At 40.3% G+C, this 19,617-nt stretch overlaps 2 protein-coding genes across 3 annotated transcripts in view; one reads left to right on the top strand and one right to left on the bottom strand.

Moving 5' to 3' along the window:
• Positions 1-315: 315 nt before the first annotated feature.
• On the top strand, positions 316-4,964 carry pax4 (paired box 4). Of its 2 annotated transcripts, XR_004947107.1 has the most exons (9): positions 316-567; positions 673-803; positions 892-1,098; positions 1,183-1,255; positions 1,331-1,441; positions 1,517-1,744; positions 2,171-2,244; positions 3,890-3,986; positions 4,135-4,964. XR_004947107.1 is itself a non-coding variant. In XM_036210132.1 (6 exons), the coding sequence occupies exons 1-6, from the start codon at positions 534-536 to the stop codon at positions 1,672-1,674; spliced, it is 714 nt and encodes a 237-aa protein (XP_036066025.1). In that variant the 5' UTR covers positions 316-533; the 3' UTR covers positions 1,675-2,385. The 2 variants fall into 2 exon arrangements, 1 of the variants encoding a protein (XP_036066025.1); XM_036210132.1 differs by lacking the exons at positions 3,890-3,986; positions 4,135-4,964 and having other exon boundaries at positions 1,517-2,385.
• Positions 4,965-11,101: 6,137 nt separating this feature from the next.
• Positions 11,102-19,617, bottom strand: part of LOC112158396 (hepatocyte growth factor) — a 30,820-nt gene continuing 22,304 nt past the window's right edge. The window contains exons 12-18 of the mRNA XM_024291732.2: positions 17,675-17,707; positions 17,361-17,469; positions 17,198-17,272; positions 16,568-16,705; positions 16,384-16,490; positions 16,144-16,277; positions 11,102-15,276 (exon numbers count right to left, since the gene is read on the bottom strand). Coding sequence (XP_024147500.1) covers positions 15,100-15,276; positions 16,144-16,277; positions 16,384-16,490; positions 16,568-16,705; positions 17,198-17,272; positions 17,361-17,469; positions 17,675-17,707 — 773 coding nt within the window. The 3' untranslated portion in view covers positions 11,102-15,099. The remainder of the gene's footprint in view (positions 15,277-16,143; positions 16,278-16,383; positions 16,491-16,567; positions 16,706-17,197; positions 17,273-17,360; positions 17,470-17,674; positions 17,708-19,617) is intronic.

Here is a 19,617-nt window from a genome sequence, read left to right as displayed (position 1 = left end):
GCTGATTCTCAGCTGAAGCGGAACATTTTAATTCTGAATGAAGCTTATTTTTTTTAATTCACGCTCTTTTGGAACACTTTGGTTGTCTTTTTGCGCATGCTCCCTTTACTAAAATGTGCCAAAAAGATTCCTGGAAGTCAAAGAAAATAGATTATTTGAGTCAATGACGTTCAATTTGAAAATCATATTTGATAATCATATAAAAATATAATATAAAATGATAAATAAATAGAAGAAAATTGTGGAAATTGTCCCAAATGTAACCATGAAAAGAGAATGTTTCAGTTTTTCTTTGCCACAGGCGCATGGAGGTGAAGTTCACGTCCACTCAGCGTTGTTGACATTAGAGGAAAGCGTCATTTTCAGTTCCTCAGACCTATAAATGTCCGCTCAGGCCTTTCATTCAGCTCATTGTTGGTCAGCAGAGGCGCGCAACCGGGTTTGTTGTGCCAAATTTTTCTACTTTCAGTTTTCCCTTTTTTGTGAGGAAATTATTGTTTGGTTTTTTTCATCTGAAGTGGAAGCAAGTCAACATGTGGGGAGATGATGCTGATTTAAAGAATAAAGGTGAGAATTCCAGAGAAAGAGGATTTTTTTTTACATTTTATTTAAATCCAAATGGAGAAAAGCTGCATTTTTCATCTCAAACTGTCTTTAATTTGTAATAATAAGGTGTTGAGAGTGTGAACCAGCTTGGAGGCATGTTTCTCAACGGAAGACCTCTTCCAGAAACCAAGCGGAGGAAAATAATCGACCTGGCCTCAGAGGGAGTGCGCCCCAGCCAGATCTCCAGGATCCTACGGGTACGCGCGCAGCAGGACGCACAGTTCTAACTCAATTAACCAAACTGGAATGTGTGAAGTAATTAACGCGTCAACCGTGAACGCGCAGGTGTCCAGCGGGTGCGTCAGCAAGATCCTCACGCGCTTTTGGCGCACCGGACGCGTGGCGCCCAAGGCCATCGGAGGAAGCCGGCCGAGGCTCCTCACCCCGGGCGTCATCTCCACCATCATCCGCTTCAAGAGTGAGAACCCGACCATCTTTGCTTGGGAAATCCGAAAGCGGCTCGCAGCGGCGCGAATGTGCAAAGTTCCAAGCGTAAGTTGGATCACAAACGCAACATTTCAGCGATGACGCAAAGTTGCAGCGGCTCACAAACGAGTTTGCGCTGTTTTCTGGAAGGTGTCATCCATAAACAGAGTTTTGAGAAAGATCCAAACGGGACATGGCGCACTGCGCATGGAGCTCAACCGTGGTAAATTCTTAAAAATGACCTTTGACATTTGAAAATTCCTCTCAGAAAGCTTAACCCCTTTCTGTGTCATTGTAGAAATAGAAGTAAAAGATCAGGAAACAAGCTGTGATCAGCAGAAATCTAAAGGTGGACAACTCAGAAACCGCACCTCCTTCACGCAAGAGCAGAGCCGAGCACTTGAACAAGGTTTGCACGAGAGTTTCTGCCATAAAACCGAACATTTATGTTTTTAATAAAACAGATTTTCTGTTTCTGGGACAGAATTTGCACAAAGACACTACGCAGATCTGTACACCAGAGAGAAACTTTCCGCTGAAATCAAACTTTCTGAGGAGACCATCAAGGCACGAGGATTTCCTTTAGTTTTTATTCACTTTTATCCTTCCTCCACCTCTGACGCTTCTTTTTCTTTTCTTTGACAGGTCTGGTTCTCCAACAGACGAGCAAAACGGAGGAGGGAGGTCAAGCAAAGCAGAAGCACAATGCCATGTATGTACAGTAGAAGCTTCATTTCCTCAAACATATTCAAATATTCTCTTATATTGAGTCAAAATTGATCCGTTTTCAAGCACAATTCACCCAAATATTCTATTAATTGGACTAAATCCATTCTAAGATCATCAAAATATCCAATTAGTCATGAAAAAATAGGATTTTTTTTGTTTTTGTGCCTTTTAAATGAACTTAGAACTCTAAACATACTCATTTAAACCATATTTTACATCTTTTAGGGCCAAATGCATCTCTAAATCTTTGATTGACGTCTATAGTAAGCATAATCGAGGAAAAATGTGCAAGAAAATATCAAAATCTGGCTTTACTGAACTGATTTTAGGAGCATCTGAAGGTTAAGAACAGAGGCTTTATGCTGATGGATCAAACCATGATTCCAAATCTCTTATCTCTTTGGTACAGCTTCAGACTTTCCAGGCGAAAGAAACGCCACGTCTCTGAGTCCGACAGCGCCACACAGCTTCACGTCTCAGCAGGTTCAGTATGATTATATTACATCTTTTTATTTTTGTCCTAAATCAGGGTTTGTAACCTTTAAAAAAGCAAAAAAAAGAGCCATTTGGTCCAGTTTCTTAGAACTAAAACAGCTACTTCCTGTTTAGAAAAATACTATTTTTTTTTTTTTACTATTAAGCTATTTATTTATAAAAATGTAGATTTCAAATACTTAGAGAATAGAATTATATATAATAATATTACATTTTTATTTATTTATTTTTTATTTTAAGTCTGCAAAAACAGTCATCAGAGGTGAATTTTTGATGAACTGCTGCCACTCTGCAGAAACTATGTCCTTGAAAAAAGGTTTTTAAGTTTGTGGTCAAAAACTGCATCATGGTAATAAAAAATAAAAAAAAACTAACAAACAAACAACAAAATATTACCACCCACAATGCAATGGGGCAATGGGGTTTAAAATCTTTCAATTAAGTTGAGAAAAGATCCTTTTAGTTATATTATTACCTGAACACAGTTTTGAATGATAAATACCAAATTAAAGAGACACATATTTTGATCAATTTTAAAAGTGGAATTTTAATAAGAAAGATGTGACATTTTATAGGACATAGTTTATTAGAAATTCACCTCTGAATTGCAGAGAACTTGGATTTTCAAAAATAAGCAATTTTTCAAACTTTATTTTTTCATCTTTGAATCATAACAATATGAAAAAAGTAAGTAAAAATTCAATTTTTAGCTTAATCTTCTTATTATATGTCCTCCATCATTAGAAAAATGCCCCAAGAACATGTTTAAAACACATTTTTCATTACTTTAATAAAGTAATATGTCAGATTAGGTCAATGTAACTAAAGCTTTTAATGGGAATACAGATTTATTTTAAGTGAAAATAAATCATTTTTACACATTGTGTGAAGGGAGTAATTATATCCAGATCATTTTATATTATTATCATTAACGTCCTGATGTTATCCTGCACTAACACTACGATTATGGAGGCTGACAGATCAGTTAGAATAACTTCTAACATAAGAGGATAAAATAACAAAACAGAGTAAAAAAAAGCCAGACAACAAAACACAAACCCACACATGAACCACAATCCGCCCAGACAGGCAAAGGGAATCATATCCCTCAATTTCTTGCCAGATTGGACAGCAGGCTGATCACTACAAATGTAACTACAAATCCCATCATACAGTGCGTTAGCTCCCTTGCTGAACGCTACTGTTGCCAGAATAGATGATTTCTACGGAGCCCCTAAAGGGACATCGGAAAAAAAAAATTAAAGTAAAAAAAAAAAAAAAATTACTAACTGGTGCGCACCACTTACTATCTGGTGGGAACCACTTACGTGCGCACCAGTTAGTAATTTTTTTTTCCCGATGTCCCTTTAGGGACGCCGTAGATTTCCTACATAATATATAATTTTATTTTCTTCGGAGAGCAAAATATTGAAAGTTATTTAAGGTTTTAGTTGATTTATTCTGAAATGATATTCCTGCCTGTTTTTACTCATATTTATGATTAAAAAGTTTGTTTTTTAAAGTTTAAAAGTTTTACAATTTGTTTTTTATGTGTTCAGTGAATGTTTTTCCTGTGTTTTGGATTTTTGCCCCCTGTGCGCTTGAGTTATAGCATGTTTGGGTTGTTTTCTAGGCCACAGGGATGATAAAAGTCAGCTGTGAGAACCAACATTTCCACAACACTGTTTGTAGAAAGCTTCACAACAGCTCCTTCCTTCCAGGACAGACAGGTGAGATCCTGTCATCAGACTTCTTATTTAAGGCGTCATAGTCTGAATGTTTAAAAACATGATTTAAATACAAATTATAACAAAAAAATGTAACAGATTTTTCACAATATTCTAGTATTAATCAAATTTGATTTTTTTTATTTAATAGGGATGCAGGATTCTGGAGTTCTTAATCATCCAGGTTCATCTCAGAACCTGGACCTCCATCTTGACGCCTCCGCCATCCCGCCGGCCTTCTACCACCCAGACACAAGCACGGTCCTTCCCTTATTTACCAGGACGGCGCCTCACCAGTGGAGTCAGCACGCACCTCCTTTTTTCTGGAATCCCTCTCAAACAAGCGAGAGGTTTCGGTTTACTCAGGACGTGAACCTCAACTGCTACACGGACTAAAATCTAAATTTTTTGGTTTGATTTTGCTGATAAACGGTGATAAAACAGCCCCAAAGTGCCAAAGCTCAACCTTCAGACTGCAGAGACAGATGGTGACCACTAGAGGGAGACAAAGCCCTTTCAGAGGAAAGATCATTATAATGGTGCCACACAAATCTTTCAATTTAATGGGTTTGATGAGTCAAAATGAAGCCCTAAAACGGAATCCTCAAAGCAGACAAGATTAGCCGGTTTTCTTTTTTCCTTTGATGTTTTATTGATGTGACTCTGCATTGAATAAACTATCAGATCAGAGTGTGATTAAAGCAATAAATCCCAGATTTGGTTGAAAAGAATGTGATTTTTAGAGGGTACAAGCTGTGCTTAAAGGGTAATTTAAAAAAAAGATAAATTAGGATGTCTCACCATGTGTGGACAGAGCGTGGTCACTTTGACACTATTTTTTTTTTTAGCTCTGCTGCTAGCTGAGGTGCAGCAGGAGGATCAGGCGTCCTTCCAAGAATTCTGTCCAGGAAAGCCGGTGGGAGATTCGGCTTCAAAAGCTCAGAACACGATCTGTTATCTGCACTTCTATCAGCTTTTATGACTGCAACAGGACAAGTTCCTTTATGTCCCTTTACTGCAGTGAAGAGGCAGTAAGCCTCAACGTTCCTCGATAATTGGCCACCGGAGCAAAGATTTGGGATCAGAATGCGAGCAGCTCGGTCGGCGTGGAGGAAACAGCCTACTGGCAAAATGATCCTCGTCGGAATAAAGTGCCATAAAGTCAGATAGGTAAACGATCTCTCCATGTGTGCGCTGTGGGTTCTGCTGAAGGAACTGGCTTGTTTTGGTCGGTGTCACGAGAGTTCATCGAGGTAAAAGAAGGTCAAAGGGATCGCCGCCAGATCCAACGGCGGTGGCCCGCTGGTTAGTGATGGGAACATCTGCTTGTTGCTGTAGTGGCAGGATCAGATCTGGGTGGGACGGATGCCCTGCCGTGTTTGCCCCACCCTTGTTAACCCCGTAAGTGCAAAGCTTTTGACCCCAATTGCTTCAATGGTGCTGCACAGTGTTTGTCGGTGTGTGTGTGGTTTGTTTTGAACGGATCCACCAGTAAACCCATACAGCAAGGCTTAGTGGGCCCCATATGGTTTAAAGGTGGCAGAAAATGTGGCCCAATTTGGGTTTGTCCTCAGTTTGTGTGGTGGCCCCACCTGAGTTTGCCCACATTGACTTGAGTGGGGAATCGGTGGGTTAGCTCGCTACAGCAGGCAGCCACCCGGTGGACATATGCTAGCTACTGTAGAGCTAGTAAACTCCACTGTAGCAAGCTAGCGAGCACCGCTGTAGTGCTATCGAGCTTCACTGTACCATGCTAACGAGCTCCATTGTAGCATGCTAGCGAACTCCACTGTAGTATTTCTAGCAAGCTACATTGTAGCATGCCAAAGAGCTCCACTGTAGCATATTAGCAAGCTCCTTTAGTAAACTCTGCTGTATCGAGCTAGTGAGCTCTGCTGTAGCAGGCTAGGGAGTTACTGAGCTCCATAGTAGCAGGCTAGTGAGTTAGTAAGCTCTGCTGTAGCATGCTAATAAGTTAGTGAGCTCCATAGTAGCATGCTAGTCAGTTAGTAAGTGTAATGAGATGAGATCTTTTTTTTAATTACACAAAATATTGACTGTCTTTAAGTTTATTTCTCCCCCTGAATTCACCGTTGGGTAACCCCTCCTTAGTTTGCTTCTTCTTCTGTGGTTTCTCCTTTATATGTTGGGTGCTCGCTTTCCCTCTCTCCTTCCTGTTTTACTGTTCGGTGGGAGAGGTGGGTGTCCTGTAACGTTTACAACATGAATCCTCATTTAATTTTAGTTATGCCCATAATTCTGTTACTGAAAAAAATCCAAAAACGTTTATTTTATTTTGATGTGAGAATTAGCTGATCTCCCTCTACCTGTCACTCATCTAGGAGCTAAAACGGGCAGCTAACACCGTGATTTCTGTGTCTTTCCTTTCTGGAAAATTGTCAGGTATGTGTTAGAGTTTTGTCGCCCATTGGGGGCCCCTTCCTGTTTTACTGTTCGGTGGGAGAGGAGCTAAAACGGGCAGCTAACATGCGATTTCTGTGTCTTTCCTTTCTGGAAAATTGTCAGATCCGCAATAAATGGAGGTGATCTCCGAGGGTGCTGCTGTGCTTCCATGTCTTTTGTTCCAATAAACACAACGCAGAATCGATCTGGTTACATAAGCTCCATAGTAGCATGCTAATAAGTTAGTGAGCTCCATAGTAGCATGCTAGTAAGCCTTGTTGTAGCATGCTAGTGAGCTCCTCTACAGCGAGCTGGTAAACTCTGCTGTATCAAGCTAGTAAGCTCCTCTGTAGCATGCTAGTGAGCTACAATGTAGCATGCTAGCTAGCTCCTCCACAGCGATCCCCAGTATTAAGCTCCTCTGTATCAAGGTAGTGAGCTATGCTATGGCAAGCTAGCATGCTCCCCTGTAGCATGCTAGTGAGCTCCTCCGTAGCAAGCTAGCAAGCTCCTCTGAATTGAGCTAGTGACCTTTGCTGTAGCATTGCAGCGAGCTTCGCTGTATCAAGTTAGCGAGCTTTGCTGTCCACCAGGTGGCTGAATAGGTTAGCAAGCCTAAGTGGACACTGAGTGTCTACTTAAGCCAATGTGGAGCTTGCTAGTTTGATACATCAGAGCTCACTAGCTCTCTACAGCAGAGCTCGCTAGCCTGCTACAATGGAGCTCATTAGCTCGTAACAGTTGAGCTCACTACACTGGAGCTAGCTAGCTCGCTACAGCGGAACTCACTAGCTCGATACAGCGGAGCTCGCTAGCTCGTTAAAGTAGAGCTTGATAGATTGCTACATGTCCAATGGGAGGCTGGTTACCATAGCAAGCCAACCCTTTTAAGCCAATGTGGGTAAACACATATGGGGCCACCACAGAAACTGCAGACAAACCCAATCGAGGCTAACATTTTCTGCTCACTTTTAAACCAAATGGGCCCGACTTAGCCTTGCTGGCTGGGTGGTTGTTAGAAAAGTCCATAGCAACAGTTGCTAGCGTCTTTAGCTCATGTCGTTACACAGGATACGCAGGAGATATTGCTTACTAGTACCTAAACATGAACAAATATTCAATAAAAACTTGTTCAGTAGACATAGACAATCGACCAAACATATAGAGAGTGGATGCAAAAACATATTTTTGGCACAAATGGAACCCCACACGGCTCAGACTAGGCCTTTAGTGGCCCCAAGGTAAACTGAGTTTGAGACCGCTGTTCTAGAGAGACAGTAATCTCAGAGTGAGGATTAAAAGAAGTAACTGCTGCATCTGGAAAACATGTTGCAGCTAAACCAGCTGCTTGTCCGGAACTGACTGTATAAAAAGTAAATAAATCACAAAGAAGAGAAGAACCAGAGTTGATAATAACGTTAAAAAAACAAACCCCCTTTTCCTAATTCCTGGTATATGGTAATCAAAGATGTCACAATTCTAGATGGTTACATCATTAAACCGAATCAGGAAGAGCCTGCGCTGCCTGCATTACCCCACAGGCTAAAACACCTACTCACTTTCTCCGCACAGCTAGAAGTGATCGTTAAAACACTTTCATTTGATACTCACAATATGAAGATCCATCTTTGCAAAAGTTCAGATGTGGAGCGAAAGGCGGAGCCTCAGAGATGGAGTTGTCTTACTTCTGAATAGAAGAATATGTTGTTTAATGTTTCATATTTAGTGTATATAATCATAAATATGGAAACTCTGAAAAGCTTAAGAACAGCATGAATAGACCCTTGAATCCTTTAACACCAATCTTTGATTTACATGACCATGATCAGCGTAATTCCAGCTGATTTTGAAGGAGAAAAGTGGCGCATAATCGTGTAAACAGTTGAAAAGTTACAGTATGTTAATTGTCACCAGCGACACCTCAGGAGTTAAAGGGTTAATGAGGTGATCACGAACAAGTTTGGGCCAAAGGAGCAATAGAATCACCAGTCAACCCACACGTAAAAACTCCACACAGAAAGATCCCAGCCGAGAACAGGCCCTTCTCGCCCTTATGAGAGCGCTAACCTACAACGCTGCTGATTCATTAAGTTGTGATCTCAAGATAACAAGCACCAACTTGTCATTTTACACTGCTATCTTTGAGAAAATAGTTGTGATAACGAGCTAATGCGTTTTCTCGAGAAAACAAACAAATAATCAAAAAGAATTAGGAGACATGGACGATCTCATCTTTATGGAAGCTGAGAACACCCTACCTTGCTTTTTTTTTAACGCATTTCTAACGATCTGGTGATAATGAGACAGTAGATGTCATTATCATGAGACAACAAATTTTGTCATCTTGTGACAATACAAATATACTTGAATGTTTCTAAGATGAAACAAAGCAGTTTGTCAGAGAAAATGTTGAACACCTGAAGAATCTGAGTCTAACTCAGACAGAGTTTGTGCTGATATTGTCGGTCATGAACAATGTCTAAATCAGTGCTGGTTGCTATGGTTGTTGTCAATTTTATCAATGACCAGATGAGGTGATCAGGTTGTCTACAAGGTCATAGAGGGATGTGTGATAGGTGCAAACTGGAAACCTGGTGTCCCCCAACTCATCGTTTTTTGACGTGCTGGCTGTTTCCATTAAATCAGGGGTCTGTACGTTTTGTCGGATGCTGTACCGATTGCAGACCGAACCTCAGAATGCGGTTGGTACCGGTACCCTAGACCCATACCCAGACCTTAGCTCATTCTGCGTCTGGGACCAGTATTGCATCCGGTACCAGTACCAATCCACGTCTGTAACGGCTTAGGGTACCAGTATGGTCCACATCATGGTACTGGACCAGTACCGGTTTGCGCCCTGGAGGTTGGGGAGCCTTGATTTAATTGGAACAGCCAGCATGTCAGCATACAATGAGTTGGGGACACCCAAAACGTCAATTTTTGACACAGAGAAGTCCTTAAAGGGGTCATATCATGATTTTTCGTACGTCTTTTAGAGTGAACTATATTCATATTCTCATTCCCAAGTCGTCACATTTTGACATGGGGCTTTGCATCAATTTTTAACGTTTTTGGTGTCCCCAACACGTCGTTTTTTTGATATGCTGACTGTTTCAAATTAATTCAAGGGTCCGGACGTTTTGATGGACGCGATATCGGACGCGCACCAAACCTCGGGACCTTTACCCTAAACTGGTACCCAAACCCTTGCACAGTATGCGTCTGGATCTGGTCTAGCAACCAGAGCCAGTACCAATCCGCGTCCAGTACCGGGCTGTTAGGGTACCAGTGCAGTCCACATAACAATAATGGACTGGTATTGGTTTGTGGCCTGGGGGTTGGGGAGTCTTTATTTAATTAGAACAACCAGCACGTCAACAATGAGTTGGGGACACCCAAAACGTCCTTTTTTGACACGAAGGGGTCCTTAAAGAGGCCATACCATGGTTTTCTGAAGTCTTTCAGAGTAAACAATATCCATATTCTCATTCCCAGGTCATCATATATTGACGTATGGTTAAGGATCCCTCCACATCACTTTTTGATGTTTTGGTTTTCTCCATCTGATCATTTTTTGACGTGCTGGCTGTTCCAAATAAATAAGAGGTCTGAATTTTGTCGAATGCAGTACCAAACGCGGACCGAATTTCGGGAGGCGGCTGGTACCGATACCCTAACCCTAACCTGGTTGTCGTCTGGAACTGGTACCGCGTCCAGTGCCGGTATCAATCTCATCCAGGAACGGTACCGACGCGGTACTGGTTCCAGATTTAAATTTTTGAGGAGGAGGGAGACTCTTTGCCAACAGACAATCACACAGAAAAATGAAGGTGTTTTCCCAGTCTGTGGCCCAGTCCAAGTCTGGAACCGGTATCAAGCCGGTATCGGACGTGGGTTGGTACTGGAACTGGTGGGATTGGTAAAGGCACTGGACGAGGGCCCAGTCCATGTCTGGATCAGACGCGGATTGGTACTGGTACTGGACGGGATTGTTCAATGCCCTGTACAATTTTTGACGCAGAGGGGTCCTTAACCATATGACAATATGTGACAACTTGGGAATGAGAATGTGTTGGATAATGAGATCGTAAATCTCATTATCACAAGAAAACGTGCAAACAAATTAAATAAATAAAGCAAGGTTACAGATCTTTCAAGTCAAAAAAGTCAAAAACAAAGCCATTCATGATCGAAGAGCTATTGAATTATGAGATGTTTCATCGCCAACCTTCTGAGTTCAAGCTTCTGTTATCTTTTTTTTTAATAAAAGAAAGAAACCATTCAAAGAAGTCTCACTTTCTTTTTTTGTAGGCCTGAACTCTGAACCACTATTAACGAATAACTGTTCCAACACATCTTTTTCTGTGTATTTAATAGTTTCGGGATATCTTGACAAAATTATCAATCTTTCATTTCAGGTATTTCTTATCTTTTATTGAGCAACTAAAAGCTTACTGAAAGGCACATCCAGGGTCGACTGTAAGCCATCGGAATGACCGATGTCCAAGCTTGTTATCCAAATGTTTCTAAAGACGTGTTAAATATTTATCTTTCCGACTGCTTGTATGGTTGACCTCTGCTGTTTCAGCCACTCAACAACATTTATCATCTCTGCGGATTTGCTTCTCTAAGCAATATGACGACTTTCCTGCCAAAATATGACTTAACGCACAGCTATAAGGTTTGTTTTTCAGTGCCGAGGCTTTCAACAGAGCTCAATGGAAAGATGTTTATTAAAGGATAATACAAAGAATACAAAGTTCTGAAAATATCACGGATACAAAACAAGTAACAACAAATAGCAGCTATATCTCAAAAAAGTATGATATTTACAAAAAATTACAACTTTTACACACTGCTTGTGGTTATTTACAGGAAAGCTCATTAAATAACAGTCACAACACTTTCAGAGCATCGTTTACAAAAATCGAACAATAAAGTTTCCCCAAAATTGGCATTAGGATATTCAACAAAACACCCTTTTTTTTACAGACTTGAGTGTGTGAAAACAAGCCGAGGTTGGCATTTACACTGTCACTGGAATTCATCTAACCCGATGACGAACTTGCTGTTGGGATTGTGCGATTCATCGAGTTACAGCCGTTCCTCTGTTGTCAGCATTTTTTTTGCGTGATGTTGAGCGCAGTAATCTGAGATCTGAGAACATGGTCTCTTTATGTTGAAATGATCCAGTTACACACAAACATCTGGGCATCATTTCAGGATCGTTTTCTGTCGGTCGGCATGTTATTCACATTCTCCGAGGTATTGACACAACTGCTAGCTATCACGGTTTCTGATAAAACTTCTCAATAGTTCCCATTTTTGTATAATTTTGATGTGATTTTTAGACATTTTCTTTGGCTTTAATTTATAACGTTCTCAAATCATCATCATTGAGTTGACAGTGTGACTGAGTGTAGAGAAAAGAAGATAAAAGATGCAAAGATAATAAAAAGGCTCATTATTCCGTATGAAATTTTGGGGGATTTTATCATTTAGAACCCTGCAAACGTCTGTACATACACAAAAAAAAGTAATGTCTGTGATATTTAGGTAATTAAAATATATCCTTTGTGTATAAGAAATAAATAATGAGCCAAGAAAATTTGGTCAAATGAAAACACACAGAAACACTGAGATTTTGTCTTTGGCAAAGTGGAGAGGAGTAAAAAACTCTAAAATCTAAAGCTTTTATTTTGAAAAAAATGACACCCAACTTGTTTAAAAATCTGAGCCAGAATTTACGCATGAGAGTCTGTTACTCCAGACAAAATTACTGGCATTCATGTCTATTTTCCAAAAAAGGAATACCATCGGTTTCAAATTTCAAAATTTTAAACAATGTCATCATCACAACAAATTCATCCATAACCAATTATTTCCACTGACTCATGAAAATAAATACACCTCACTTTAAATATAAGACATAATCAGAGGCACAACGAGGCCGACCTGACAGTAAATGAACCGAACACATCGCAGATCTATAAGACCTATAATATCTTATGGCACGGCAGAAACATTATAAACCTGCAGGTTTGTACATACAGGGTCACTTTTCATGAACCCCAACTCCCTCCCTCCAAGAAAAAAAAAGTATCAAAAATATTCTACTGACCACACACAGCCCACCAGGGGCCACAGTTCCCTCCAAACTGGAGACCAAAAAGCCATGTTATATTTGGCATGGCTCTTCTCTCTCATGCTACAAATATTAGCATAAGATTTGGAGCAGTTTGCTCAGTCCTACTTAGACCCTCTCACGGGGAAACTAACAGCTATGTGGAGAAAAGCTAGTCCAGCTACTACAGACAATGAAGACCGGCCAACTTTTCCCAAGGATTCTTCGGTTATACAAAGGGAGGTCATACTTCCGTCCTGTTCTGCGCCCACCAGGTTTAAAGACGTAGTTTCCTCTTCATTATTTCTCACAGAGGGAGTTCTTATTGCCACAATTTTCTGCCATTGGGAAGATCTACATCTCCATGTTTGGGTGGTCACTTGACGGAGAAGCTGTCCAGATCCTCAAAAGATGATGGAGGAAGCCAAAAAGCACTACTGAATCTCATTTCCTCCTTTATTCCTTGGCTCTCGTCTTTACCTCTTAAAATTAAAGGCCGAGTGGTCGGGTAGAGGGAATTGAGACTCCTTTCCAGACATCAGTTGTCACTCTTCCTATTCTGCTTTGAAAGTAAATTCAATTCACATCTGAACTTCTTTTTCTTATCTCCACGCCTTTGTCAAAGAGGGAACTGATTGACCCCTATGCCCTCGCGTGAAGAAAGCAGACAAAGGTGTAGAATGAACCATGGGATTAAAAATACATAACCCCTCTAACAAAGGAAAACATATCCAACTTACCCAACGATTTCTCACTCCCAACTCGTCATATATGGACGTAGGGTTCAGGACTCCTACTCCTAACTTTTTGACGTTTTGGGTGTCCCCAACTTGTCGTTTTTTGAGGATGCTGGCTGTTTCCATTAAATCAGGGGTTCCCAACCTCCAGGCCACGAACCAGTAACGGTCCAAGGGCTGCTTGGTACCAGGTCACAGACAGGGAGAAAATGCAGACACTAATCAAGTGTCCCCAACCCTCGGGATGTGGAGTAGGACCGCTACTTGGTACCATAACCCGGTACAGATTCAAAATCAGGGGTCCCTAACCCTTTGGATGTGGACTGGTACCGGTACCTGGTACCTTAACCCGGTACTGGTTTCTAATCAGGAGTCTCCAACTTTTTGGATGTGGACTGATATCCTGGTACCATATCAGGTACCGGTTCTTAATCACAGGTCCCCAACCCTCAGCATGTGGACCGGTACCTGGTGCCATAACCCGGTACCGGTTTCTAATCAGGGGTCCTCAACCCTCAGGACGTGAACCGGTACCGGTACCTAGTACCCAAACTCAGTACCACTTTCTATTAAGGGGTCCCCCACCGTCAGGATGTGGACCAGTTCTGGTACCTGGTACACTAACCCGGTACCGGTTTTTAATCACGGGTCCTCAACCCTCGGGATGTGGGCCGGTACCTGGTACCCTAACCCTGACCCATGATTTTATGGGACCAGCCAGCACGTCAAAAACGACTAATTGGGGACACCCAAAATGTCAGAAAAGGAGTACCGTGGGGACCCCAACCATATATCCGTAACCCTTTTGCTATCCTAGGTATGTTGGGAGTGGTGTCATCTGGACCCCACAAGGCAGCGCGCTGAACTTTTTTTTTCAATATTTTTTTATGTTCACTGGTGTTGTAGATGTGGTAGGTATAAAATCCACCTTCATCCAGATTTGTCATGGGATGGATAACACATTAGTGTAAGGCTTGGGTCATTTGGACCCCATAGACAGCACGTGGGGTAATTATATGACGAGTTGGGAGTGAGAATGAGTAGATTTACCAGATAATGTATCTGCAAAAACAAAAAGGCCCATAAATGTAATTATTTTCAGTACTAAAATGGCCACTGCAATTGATATTACAGTGCTGTGCCAACATATTTACGCAACTCTCTTTGCAGATGACTGAAGTCTTTACAACCAAAGACAGAATCTTGTCTTTGGTTCAGAATCTCATTGGCTGTAAACAAGTATTACAGAGTGGCTGACAGTTCAGTATGACAGAATTGATATTTAGCCCCGCCCTTTAATTCCTACAAACATAGGACTAGTGGTAAATGGTGGTTTTAGTGGAAGGGTTATGTATAGGAACATGAGGCCTTAACATCACAGATAAGTACATTTGATAAGAACAACTTATGTCTGACTGTGTATTCTTAGTTCAGACAATCAAAACAATTCCAACTCATATGAAAAAAGGAAGAAGGAAGAACATTCCAGTCGAGCAGAGTTTCCTGAACTGGCAACCACCATGGAACTGAATTCGGGTTCAAGTACATTCCAGGACATAATACTGAGTCACGAGTGACTTTGTTTGCATGGCTTCAGAAACTCTGAACATGTCAAAATGCAGTTAGTGCACCGTCTATGTGCCCGAGACTGGGGTTGTAAAAGGGGAGCTGGTGCTGTTGATGTTCTCAAGGTGGCGTTCCTCTTTGGTACATCGGTTCTCTAGTTAACAATCTCCAGTCACCAAAGTAGGGGCTCTTTATCAGGCACTTTTACCTAATACTCCCTCGTGTAAAGGTAGTAGACACAATTGGTCCTTGGTGTCCTTTCTCCAGCAAAATTTCTGTTCCCATATCAGTTTGTGTCCAAAGTGGGGTACAGTCGGAACACTTTGTAAATCCACTCCGAGTAAAAGGCAACGTTGACAAAGAGTGCAGGTTGTGATGATGCACATTTGGTCCTTTGGATGCTCACACCAATGATGACTTTGTGTTCATGCTCTTGACATACCAAGGGCCCACCATAGTCTCTCTGGAAGAAAACACAAACATCGGAAACGCATGTCAACAAAATTAATGGCAAGTGAGTATTTATCAGGGGTGCAAGGGAAAAAAATCAATTCGATGATATGTCGCGATATTTCATTTGGCAATACTTGTATCAATTAAAAATGTTGACAAGAAAATATTTATTTAAATATTTATGAGCGGCCTTCAGGGTTTTACTTTTGTCTTCCACCCTCTGACCACTAAGCTGGCAACACAGCACACTTTGAGAAGCTCTACACCACACCAGAACAACAAGATCTTGCAAGAACCAGCTTGTGTTAAAAGTTCAGTCTCATTGGTTCAGTCAGCCTCGCAGTTTTTGTTTTATGGGACATGCACTACCTAGTATGACTTATTTTTTTTTTAAGTCATACTCTTAATAAAAAAGTGAAAATTTTTCTGGTACAGTCTTGGGATATATTGCAATATGTATTGTATCGGGAGATCTGTATTGCAATATGTATTGTATCGCAGGATCTGTATCGCAATATGCATTGTATCGCAAGATCTGTATCACAATATGTATTGTTTCACGAGATCTGTATTGCAATATGTATTGTATAGAAAGATCTGTATCGTAATATCTGTAGTATCGTGAGATCTGTATCGCAATATGTACTGTATCGCGAGATCTGTATCGCAATATGTACTGTATCGCGAGATCTGTATCGCGATATATATTGTATAGCGAGATCTCTATAGCAATATGTATCATTTCGCAGTATCCGTATCGCAATACGTATCGTATCGCAAGATGTGTATCACTATACATATCGTATCGCTAGATCCTTGCCAATACACACCCTCAGTTTTTATATCCATATAGCAGAAGACATATACATTTCCTTACATCGCATACACCTTCTCCGATCTTGCCTCCGGCACAAATTCTGCTTTCACCAACATCTCCTTTGATTTGAGAGCACATTTCATTGTCAGCCATCGCCATAGTAACACTGTTGAGTGTTTCTTCTTGTCCTCTATCTGAGCAAAGAAGAGTTAAAAAAAAAGGTCAATTTATCATAAATATATTACTTTTAAAAAGCATTTCCAAATATAGTGCAATAACATGCGTGAAAGAAGGCAGTACTTTTCGTTTCCCCCCATCCATACATGGTGCAGTTGGTCCCTTGGCTGATATGACACTCTTTTACTGGAAGATGAATGGTGGAGGCGCCCTCCGACACAGGCGCAGGGCTGCAACAACCACACAGAAATAAATCATCTGAACAAGGAACTTGACAAAGTTTCTCACAGTGTAGTTGAGTACTTACTCTTCAAGCTTCAACATAACCAAGTTGGATCCCTTTGGGCCACAGATCAGGCGGGATATGCGCAGTCTTGGGTGGCTTGAAGACTCGTTGAGGTGATGCAGACCGACTTGCACGCTGTATTCTTTTAGATCTGGAACACTGATGAGTGCAATGATCAGTTTGAAACATAATTTTCAAAATTACCAGGCTGATTTAAGAAGTGATGAATGCTAGTATCAATAGAAAAAATCCATTAGAACATGATGAAAACATAACTTTCATTGGAGTGGATGTTTCTCAAATGCTTCTCATTTTTGTCTCAAATCCATCTCAATTTAGTTTCACAGGATGCTAGTTTTTTATCTGTTTATTACTTTAGGAAAACTAAACTTAGATCAGTGTGAGACACTTGTGAAGAACCTGGATGAACTTCAATACTACTAAGACATTTTTTATGTTCAGAATACTGAAACCAAGTACTGTGACTCATGCAAAGAAACCACAAACATTTTGAGACAATGTGACAAATGCTTCAATAAATTCTGTTTGCAATTTGTTGGCAACTGTTTCTACCCTGTATGACACTAATCATAGAGACACAACATACGGAACAAACAGATTTGAATGTAGTCTTAGATGATGGATTATTACCAGGAAGTAAAGCACTGCTGGTCTGTCAAAACCCAGTTTTCTCTAATCAGGGAGCCGCCACACAAATGAACCTTCCTGAAGAGAATCAAGAAAAAAGATATAAGTTGTCACTGAAGTCAGTATCAAGTGGAAAAAATGGATTTAAAAAGAAAAAAAAGCTTACTCTCTTTGGATGCTTACAACCCAGCTGCCATCTGTACCTCGTACTTGATGTCCTCCAACAATTCTGGTGTTTATATGGACAAAGCATGATACCTTGGGCCTCGGTGAAGCTACAAAAGTATGAAGAAAGTATGTAAGACATATGTATTTTTGCATTTTTGTGGTAAAAAGATTACAGCTTCAAACGCCGACCATAAAATATGATTTTCTTGGTCAGATAAATACCATAGGACAGATTTAAAGAGCTGAAAAGAAGATGAATGAGATCAGAGATAGAGGCTGGTAAAAGCCAGATGAACAAAAAAAAATACTAACTTCTCGGTTGAGGAGTCACCGTCGCTGGTTCACCTAATTATAATGAAAGAAGCATAGTGGTGAGAACAGACCACAGCTGCAAAGAAATGACACACATTGACTTCCAAAGCATGAGACCTCTGAGAAAGTGACTACCTTTCAGACTTTATAAAGACTTGCCTCCACAGCTGCTTTGCTGTTAAAGGCTCTGACAGCAGCTACAGCAGATAAATTTGCTCAAGACCTAAAAACTTCATGGAAGACATGTTTTACATTATGGAAATCATTGTTCAGCCATCCATAAGAGGCTCTTCAGAACAGCCAGATTGAAACCAGCCAAAGAAAATGTTGGGGTCCATCAGCCTGCTTTTTTTTTCTTCCTTTAATAGAAGGGCGGCAGCGAGGGTCTACATGTGTTTGCTGTTTGAGTTTTGTGTATTATCTGCTAATAGAACAAAACCACAGCTCACAGATTACGTAAGACATCAAGTAAAATGAACAAAAGAACTGGTATGACAGCTTTGATGGAATCCACAAAGGCTGCACAGCTAAATTCTGCCATTTCCTTTACGACACAAGCACATTCTACAAAAAAAGACTGCTTTTTATTTTAAATGTAAAGACCCACTCCAATGAAATAGGTGTTTTTGGTGATTTTACCATGTTCTTGTGGCATTTTTCTCATGGTAGATGACAGATACGACAAAAATTAGGCTTAAAAATGTAAGTATTTATTTACTCAAATTGTAGTGAATAAGGAGTAGGCAAAAAAGAAATAGAAAACTTGTATACAAGTAAATCCATGTACGTCTTCTTTTTTTAGGGGTGTGTATTGGCAAGAGTCTAGCGATACAATACGTATCGCGATACACGTGTCATGATATGATACGTATCCCAGACAATACCAGATAATATTTAACCATTTTTTCTTAATTATGACTCAAACATTATCTGAAACATAATACATTTTTTGCAAAAGTAAAATTGTAAAATACATGTTATTAAATGTTTGGAACACTAAGCATTGCAACTGTACCACCTAAACAAGTTGCTTTTACTCAAGCATATTCATGGTGGTTTCCTTTTTGTAATTCAGGAAATTTTCAAGTGGAAAACAAAAATAAGACAGAACTATGTGTTGCTTTTATAAAATATTAATTAAAAATCGCCTTGGCAGTATTATAAATCGATACAAGTATCACCAAATAAAATATTGCGATATTTCACTGAATATTCTTACACCCCGCTCCCAAGTAGCTCTGATATTGCTCACCATTTTTGTTGCACTGCTAATGTTAGGTTGGAGTTATAAGGGGCTCTAAGCTAGCAGGAGAGCATGTAAACAGATAGATGATGGGAATTGGGCGCGGGCTTGCAGTTCCACCCACAACTCAGAGGGAATCTCAACTACTCTGCAGAAACTATGTCTTAGTTTTATGAGTTTTTGCTAAAAAATGCAAAAAAAAGGGTACCAGAATCCTAAATCAACTTTTCTGGGCTCTATAAATGGGTCTTTAAAAGTGATGTCTTTTGGTCATTACCACATTTTTGACAAATTAAAATAAACGTGTTTAATTCTTGAAAAAATAGTCAAAAGCGTCTGTGTGCTGCCCCCTACAGGTTGAATTGAGGTATTACAGTTGAGTTGTGTGATTGGTCAAACTTTTAAGTCCCACGTCATGATCTGCAGCTCCAGTTATGATAACAGTACTGTTCCCCAGCCCCATGTTGGAGTCAGCCTCCAACTTCCCTGTTTGGTCACCCTTTAAAAGACCACTTGGAATACTTTAAAAATAGATTTAAAAAAATGTTCATATAACATTTATGTATTTTCATTTTGTGTCCTGTTAGTGAAACATCCTTTCTCTTTGGTCTTGAGCAGATACACTTTGATGACTGAAGAAGGCCTCTTCACTGAGACCGTTTAATGTCAAACAGCTGGTTAAAGTTAGTGCATATAGGAG

Source organism: Oryzias melastigma, linkage group LG23 (genome assembly GCF_002922805.2).
Source record: "Oryzias melastigma strain HK-1 linkage group LG23, ASM292280v2, whole genome shotgun sequence".
NCBI lineage: Eukaryota > Metazoa > Chordata > Actinopteri > Beloniformes > Adrianichthyidae > Oryzias > Oryzias melastigma.
Note: the sequence above shows the minus strand (reverse complement) of the source record. Positions and strands in the feature narration are given on the sequence as shown.

Bases quoted from the DNA above. Each gene is read 5' to 3' on its own strand.
- pax4 (XM_036210132.1), top strand. From the start codon at position 534: ATGTGGGGAGATGATGCTGATTTAAAGAATAAAG. The intron at 568-672 runs GTGAGAATTCCA...TGTAATAATAAG, and splicing joins TGCTGATTTAAAGAATAAAG to GTGTTGAGAGTGTGAACCAG. The intron at 1,099-1,182 runs GTAAGTTGGATC...GTTTTCTGGAAG, and splicing joins GAATGTGCAAAGTTCCAAGC to GTGTCATCCATAAACAGAGT.